At 39.5% G+C, this 8,453-nt stretch overlaps 1 protein-coding gene across 6 annotated transcripts in view; it reads left to right on the top strand.

Annotated features, from left to right (window-relative positions):
• Nucleotides 1-6,487, top strand: part of LRCH1 (leucine rich repeats and calponin homology domain containing 1) — a 120,390-nt gene extending 113,903 nt beyond the window's left edge. For 4 of the 6 annotated variants that reach the window (XR_002098912.1, XR_002098910.1, XR_002098911.1 and 1 more), the window contains one exon: nucleotides 3,813-3,898. Coding sequence is in view for 2 of the 6 variants with exons in the window: in XM_019524496.1 (XP_019380041.1) it covers nucleotides 3,813-3,926 (114 nt within the window). In the remaining 4 variants the exon portion in view is untranslated. Of the gene's footprint in view, nucleotides 1-3,812 lie in introns of all 6 variants that reach the window. The other 2 variants (XM_019524496.1, XM_019524494.1) reach the window with 1 other exon arrangement.
• The last annotated feature ends 1,966 nt before the right edge of the window (nucleotides 6,488-8,453 follow it).

Here is an 8,453-nt window from a genome sequence, read left to right as displayed (position 1 = left end):
GTCAATGCCGCAGTCCCTCAGCTTGCCCACCAGAATTGGGTGGGACACTGTGTCGAAGGCCTTCTGGAAGTCCAAGAAGATGACATCGACTTCCTCCTTCGCATCTAAGCTCTTTGTTACGTGGTCATAGAAAGAGACCAAGTTAGTCAGGCAGGATTGGCCTTGCACAAACCCATGTTTGGTTACCTCTCAACATCACTTCCCCTGCAGGGCTCTCACAAATGTGGCCCTTGATAATTTTTTCAAAGACCTTCCCCAGGATAGAAGTGAGGCTGACTGGCCTGTAGTTGTCAGGCTCTTCCTTCCTCCCCTTCTTGAAAATAGGGACCACATTGGCCCTTTTCCAGTCCTCAGGGAGTTGGCCCAAGCACCAGGAGTCCTCAAACAGCCGTGCCAATGGCTCCGCAATGACACCAGCCAATTCCCTCAGCACCCGCGGATGAAGGTCATCTGAGCCCACCAACTTGGACACGTCTAAGCCCTCCAGGTAGTCCTTAACTAGGTCTGAACTAACAGTCAGGGGACTCGCATCCTTCCTGGGCCTCTCTACGCTATCACCCGAGAGCACCCCCTTGTCAGCAGACAGGAACACGGAGGCAAAGAACTTGTTGAAGAGTTTTGCCTTCTCTCGCGCGTCCGTCACCAACTGCCCTGCCCTGCCCTGCCCTGCCCCGTAGGGGTCCAATGTTACCTCGAGACTTCTTGCTACCTATATACTTGAAGAAGGACTTTTTGTTATCCTTAATCCCAGAAGCTAAAAAAATTCCCAGATTTTTGCTTTTTCATCTGTTTTCGCACTACCAGTTCTACATGAAGGTGCTTGCCAGCTTGCATTTAAGGATACATATTAAGGTTTACAACTTCTATATACCTCTCCACAAAGATATGCCTGTATAATGAGAAAGTAATAGTTAAGGACAGTCTTGCCTGCCAGTTAGCAAATCTCTAATATCTCAGTTACACAAGAACAAACCCACTGAGATTATTTGTATGATTTCAATTAAGATGAAATCCCTTTCTTGCTTGCTGAAGGCACTGACAGCATTAATAAGCCTTGAGGCTAGTATTAGAGATAGTGTGCTTCATTACAGCTCTGAATTCAGTGATGACTTGTAGTGTCAAAAGCTAACACACTAGTGAAGAAACCAGAGGCAAAGGGGCAACGGAGTCGGGGGAAGTTGCTGACTCCAATTAACAAGGTAACCCCATCTATAGGAGACCTGCACAACATCTTTTATGTAGGGCACCATATAGTGTTTCCTTATCATAGGCATTTCCCTATCACAACTAGTTACAAGAGAACTCAAAAAACAAAACACTACTTTCCTTTCTAGAGCTCAAGGATAAATTATAGCAGCAGTAGCCTGATACAAGATTTTGGAACAGACTTTGTTTTTTTCTTTTCATGCTATGTAGTTGATGCATAAAATTTGCAGCTAATTTTAATGTTTTCAACTTGCCTGTGTTGGCTATGACAGGGTGTTTGTGGCCTGTAGCTGTTTAGCTTCGTGCTTTTGTATGTCAATCTCAAACTAAGCAGGATCTGACTAGGTGCAACTTTGGAGAGCAGGCTACAAAGGAAAAACATTTTTTTCTGACTGAAAGTGTTAATGATGGTTACAGTAGATAGTGGTACTTTTTCCCTTTCTATAGACAGCTTTGAACCAGTGCCTGGAGCACTTTGTCACTGTGGTGTTGAAGACAACCCCATTATGGCTGATGTCCTGACTTACAGGCATTAAAAATACCATGGAACTTTCTGTTTACAAGTATAGGCTAAATTCTTCACACACAGCTGTTACACAAAACAACTAGTCTTAGCGTGAAAGAGAATGCACTTTTATAGATTAGAAACTGGCTGAGACAAAAAACAGAGTTGGAATTTATGGTCAGTTTTGCTGTGGTTAACAGTGGGGTGCCCAACACATCCACGTGGCTTACTATATTGATCAGTTTTCTGAGAAAGGAAGTGAAGGTAGCAAAATCTGACGTATGGTTAAAAATTACTATGGGTCATTGAAGCTAGAGAGGACTGTTAGCAACTTTAAAGAGAAAGTCTAAAGTTAAATCTGAAGCACAGTGACAATGGAACCTCTTACTGGTAGCAAAATCAAGATCCTGAGCACTGGAAGAAATAACTTCAGCTCTTCATACAGATCACTGGGTTTTAACTGAAATGTAACCCTTCAGGAAACTATCACATGTATCACTTGGGGGAAAGTCGATATGCAGTAGCAAGAAGGGTGGAAGGAGGAAGAAGGAAAGAAGTAAGATGTATTAAGTGATGGGATAGAAACAGTAATGTGAATTTTTTTTAACCAGTGGACAGCTGCCATCCCTCAGAACTTCCTGCAGACCACTATGCACCGTTACCATTGATCTCTTAATTAAAAGGCAGAGATTTGATACGATGCAGAAGCCAGTGGGATAGAATAATATTGCACCATTATTGTATAAACCTGTTGCATTCAATCACCTGGAATGTTAATTCAAGATGAGAAAGCATTCAGAGATGAATGAAGGATTAGATTAGAGATGAAGGAAAATTTATCATAGGAATAAAAGGGTCCCAGGGTTTTTTTGGTTTTGTTTTTTGTTTTTTTTTTTAGAGATGATGTATATAACATCATGATAAATGATAAAGGTAAACAGAATAATATATCCTGCCATAAGGATAAAATATGAAGCCTCTGTTCACTTTCTCTCTCAAAACTGAGAGAGAACTCAAACAGGAAAATTCAAAACAACAACTTTTAAATAATAGAGAATAAAAGAATATACTTTTTTGCATAGTAACATATAGAACTCATTGCCATTGGATATCTTCAGAGGCTACAGTCCAGATTCAAGAAGTATTTAGGTACTAAACGCACCTTTGATTTTAAGCATAATGGTAAATCAGGCCCCTAAATACCTTTGTCAGACTGATTGCAAGTGTAGCAAGCTACAAAACAGTTCGACCATTTGTAAGAACAGTGGACTAGTTCCTAGTTGTACTAGGGGAAACATGAACAGTCCACCAACCAATCGGGGTTAGAAAAAAAATTATTCTGTGGCTAGGCTCTTCCATAATTGTCACTATGGAGTTTCTAGGAAGATCTGGTATTATCCATTGTCAGAGGCAGACTACTACTAGTTTCTTCAGGTGTTACACTCCTACGTCCTGTAACCAACTGCTAGGTTTTCCCCCTGACAGTGGCTGCTTCATTCTAGTGGGCAGGTACTGATTTTCCTTTGAAAACCAATGCAAGTTTCTAAAGCACTTTGGAATCCTTCAGAATGAAACATATCCATTCACTGCACAACTTTGTTCCCATTCAATCTGTAGATGCTAATGAGTTCTTTCTAAGGTGCATATACTGGGGAGAAATACTGGCTCTTTTGAAATCAGTGGCAAAACTTTGGACTTCAGTAGGGTTGTGATTTTAGCTTACATTTTTAAAACCCTAATAGGTGATTGTCACAATATCTCATAGTGCCTGCAGTGCTCACTATCTGTGCTTTTTAGGCTGTTAAATCTGAATTAATATGTGTATGATATATGATGCCAATATCAGGTTTGTTGCTGACAATTAATTATGAACTTTAGCAGTAAAACTGATGGTAACCTCTTAGCCCTGTAGTAAACCAGACCAGCTAAAAACTCAAGCTAGGCTAAGTAAATCAGAAGCATGAGGGAATAATTTCCATTGGAAAGTTTAAAATAAACTAGAACAATGAGTCCTGAGCGGTGAAATAACTATTCTAGTTATGTTTACATACCAAAAGATTAAGCAGTAAGTCTAATCTTTGCTTTTTTGTTTTCCTTCTAGGAGAAGCTCTGCCTACCACATCACATCCTAGAAGAAAAGGGCTTGGTAAAAGTGAGCATAACCGTTCAAGCATTACTAGACGTAACCACAACGAAACAAGCTTTATTCACGTGAAACCACGAGGTCTGCTGTAATCAGCTCTGCTGTGCCATCCAAGTATTAAAACACACTGCTCATCTTTTCACACTGCATTGAACAACACACTACTGCTCCAAGAGAGCATTCCTGCATACCTGACCTGAAATTCATCTTTCAGATTTTGAACGTGTCAAGCTATAAATCAGAAACAAAACAAATCATTTTATAGAGCAGATTGGCACTTCACTGCATTTATGTCACTTGTACAGTACTTACTAAAATGACCACCTCTCTGCCACTTCCATAAGTGTGGAATATAGCTGTCTTGCAGCAAGATACATTGACCTGATTAAAGTAAAAACCGTCTTTCTTTTTGTTTGTTTGGTTTGGTTTTTTTTGGAAAGATAAATATTGGAATTGTACCACGTTAGTTTTTCTGCAGTTGCTTCAGGCCATTGCTTTTTAAAAATACCCAGACCTAAAATATTTATATAAATATTATTTATTAGTGAATTGTTATTCATCCTTTGGATGCAAAATGTAAATTAGGAAACTGTATTTTATTACTGCTTTTTTGTGGTTAAACACTTTAATATAAATATTTAGTTATTTTTTATTCTGGTTGGTGTGCAGTAGTATTAGACCTCCGGAAGCCGTATTTTCTAATACGTAACAATAAACAACACTAGGTGCTTTTATGAAAAGAACTGTTGGCTGGGATGGCACTCACTCATTTTCAGATGTGTGGAACATGGGTAACATTTGTCTGCATTTCTTTAGCTTCTTACATTCCAGCAGCACCTCCCTCCTTCCCCTGTTAGATCAAATTGGTTGAAGTTTAGAGCACACCCATTTTATTTGTATATAGCTGTTATTAGAAATAAATAAATAAATAAGGAAAGATTAAACTTGAAAACATAAATGTGAACAACTATTTTTGATTGATACTTATTTTACTATGCACAAGACATTAAACTTTTACCACAGCAAAGCAAATGATGTGCATTAGCATCATGTGTCTTGAAATCGAATTTTGCACTGTAACTTGAGTGATATTCAAAGAAGAGAGCACTACAGGACAAATTAAGGAAAAAATAGCACAAGGAAGTAAACAATAGGAAGTTTACCAGCTAGCCAAAATGTGTGCAGTCGATGGTTTCTTCAAGAGAAGATACAGTTGTTCAGATTGCCTACCATCCTAAAGGCCCTTTGTCAAATACTCACTGCTTGGTGTTGTGCTTACTACAGTGATTATAATCTCATTATAGTCCATGTAGTTCCTCCGGATTTCACATAACACTGAGCATAACATTTAGTGGTGAATGTTTGCAGGATCTAGATTCCTTGTCCCAACTGAGGAACAGAAAATAAGGGGTCATGTTATTTTTAACTTCAGAAGTTGTAAATGCCTAATTTATTATCAAAGCATTGTTGGAAAAATGTTCTAGGTAGATACATTTGAGCACAGTGGTATTCACAATATTTGGAACATCAATTTCCTTTGTATGAAAACCTGGTGAGGTCATTTAGGCAAACAAGGCAGGGAAGTTGTATGTGGCAAAAAGGATGGGTGTTAGGGTCAGTGTTACATTCAAGCAAGTAGCATTTGAAGCGCATTACACACAGGTGAGACAATGTAGAGGGGGATTTAAGTAGCAAGTGGATGGGTAGAAATAAAAAGCTTAAAGCTGTTTGAAAGAACAGTGCATCATTGTCACAATACTCCATATTCTAGGCAGAGTTTTAAGCATGTTCACACAAAGACAAGGCATTTAAAAATCCCCATATTCCAGTAACTGATTTTTTTAAGCTTGAATAATATATGCTATTTGAATGCAGACTAAGCATTTTTGACATTTCAAATTGCCAGTGTACTGGAGTGTATTGAGGGCAACTTGTTAGGGGGATAAGTGATATCCAGGATAATGAGACTTAAAGTATGTATATCCAGTTATTTCAACCAAAGCAAAAGCTTTTGTTTTATCGAGGGAACATTGACTTAAATTGTAATTTTGATTGGCAGCTAGCATATTATTTCCTATTAAACTGTACTGTGCACTTTAACACTAAATTAAAATGTATTTTAATGTTTGACAGAGCTGCACAAATACCTGTTTTGTCAAAAAGCCTGAACAATGTAAAGAAAGTAAGTTTTCAACTCAGAGTATATCAGACTTAAAAAATAAGCATTCAAAGATTGACTATATAAATAGGAATATTCATTGCTGCATCTTGAAGGGTAAAATGCAGGTTCCTGAGTATTTTTTTACAATGTATATATGGCAACATGAAGCTTTGTAATTATTATTTTAACAAATCTTTGTTTTTTCATAATTAAAGTTTGATTTTTCTCCTGATAGTGTCCTTCAGTATTTGCTGAAAGTTGGCTGTAAATGGCTCTAAATATTTTGTAATACAGCTTTTTTATGCAGTCTTAACCTGTATGGCTAAAAAAAATCTTCATGAATCTTTGTACACTATTTATATGTGCAATAAAGCATGCATGGCCAACTGATAATATAAGCAGTGAACATAATGTATATAGTGCAAATATCCTAACTGTAGTTACAATTAAACCATTTTATTTGTACAAACCATGTAATGACTGCTCCTGTGATTGTACCATAGAGGTGTTTGGAGAAATTAGAAGCAAAGCTAGTGGGGGTGGGGGAATGGGAATGCTGCTGTCTTTCGTTACCTGACAAAATATTTTAGTAGGAGATCTGTATGCAAGCATCCTGCTCAGTGCTGGTGCCCCTGTCTTTTGGTATATGTAGTCTGTCATCTGTAGCTGCAAAGCTGGAAGAATTAATACAATTTGGACTAAAACTGCTGTGTTGCACATCCCAGGGTAGGGAACTGATGAGCTGTAGATCTGTCTTTAGAAACCTATTTTAATAGGTCTAAAAAATTGCCTGGGTTTTGTCTCCCACTTCAGTTCTTGAAGAGTCCTGAGATACTTCAGAATTACAGGGCAGAGGCGGCTTTCACCCATTCAAGTTGTCTTCTGCTCTGTTTGAACACAGGGTTTATCTTTGGATCCTGGTGCTTGAACAATTTCTCCCTTATTTCCCCCCTATATTACTGTATGGTACAGATATCTTTCTTCCTGCTGCCACAGTTTTTGCAGATGGGTTGCCATTTTTGTCCTGCCAAGCTGTATTGTTTGAGTGGTTCTGTGCATGCTGTGACACCTCTGTATTCCATAGAAAGACCTTTTGCATCTGTCCTCAGAGAACAGCAAAATAGCGCTTTAGATTACCTTATTTATTCATGTACCACGCTCGCCTTTTCCCCAAAATTAGTGTGCGTGTCTTAAACAAGGAAACGGATTATGAACAGTTTGGTTAAAAGGAAAAGTCTTTTTTACCCCTCATTCAGCCTTCCCAAAACAAGGTACATGTCAAATTTTTAAGAGCATGTGATATTTAAATAAATACAAAATTGGAAGTAGCGTCTGTGGATTTCCAATTACTATTCATAGATTTCATAGATTTTAGGTTGGAAGGGACCTATTACATCATCGAGTCTGACCTCCGGGCCTGGGCAGGAAAGAGTGCAGGGGTCAGATGACCTCAGCCAGGTGTCTGTCCAATCTCCTCTTAAATACCTCCAAGGGAGGGGACAGCACCACCTCCCTTGGAAGCGTATTCCATATTTTGGCAACCCTCACTGTAAAGAATTTTTTCCTGATGTCTAATCTGAATTTGCTCTCCCTCAGTTTGTGGCCATTGTTTCTAGTTACCCTGATGGGCACCCTGGTAAACACCTTGTCCCCTGTTTTCTGCTCTGCCTCCCTAATGAGTTTGTAGATGGCCACAAGATCACCTTTCAGCCTTCTCTTATGGAGACTGAAGAGGTTCAGGTCCCTCAAGTGGTCCTTGTAGGGTTTTTCCTGTAGACCTTTAAACAGCCCTCCTCTGAACCCTTTCCAGGTTATCTACATCCCTTCTGAAGTGGGGCGCCCAAAACTGGATGCAGTACTCCAGCTGTGGCCTGACCAGTACTGCATAGAGGATGAGTATCACCTCCTTGGACCTGTTTGTGATGCAACTACTTATACAAGAAAGAGTGTGGTTAGCTTTACTTACTACTTCATCACATTGGTGACTCATGCTCATTTTGGAGTCGACTATGACTCAGATCCCTTTCCGCAGTTGTGCTACTTAGAGTGGTACCTCCCAGGCTGTAGGAGTGTTGATGATTCTTCCTCTCTAGGTGCAACACATGACACTTATCTTTGTTAAACTGCATCCTGTTCTGTTCTCCCCACTTCCCCAGCCTGTCCAAATCAGCCTGGATTTGCTCCCTGCTGTCTAGTTTGTTTACCTCCCCCCATAGTTTGGTGTCATAGTATCATAGTACTTAGGGTTGGAAGGGACCTAAACAGATCATCAGGTCCGACCCCCTGCCCTGGGCAGGAACGGGTGCTGGGGTCATATAACCCCAGCCAAATATCTGTCTAGCCTCCTCTTGAAGACCCCCAATTCCTGCTGGTCCCCCCTGGTGAGTTTGTAAATGATCAGATCCCCTCTCAGCCTTCTCTTGTGGAGGTTGAATAGG

This window comes from Gavialis gangeticus, unplaced genomic scaffold (assembly GCF_001723915.1).
Source record: "Gavialis gangeticus isolate Ggan-Ray unplaced genomic scaffold, GavGan_comp1, whole genome shotgun sequence".
Lineage (NCBI taxonomy): Eukaryota > Metazoa > Chordata > Crocodylia > Gavialidae > Gavialis > Gavialis gangeticus.
This window is presented reverse-complemented; position numbering and strand designations above follow the sequence as displayed.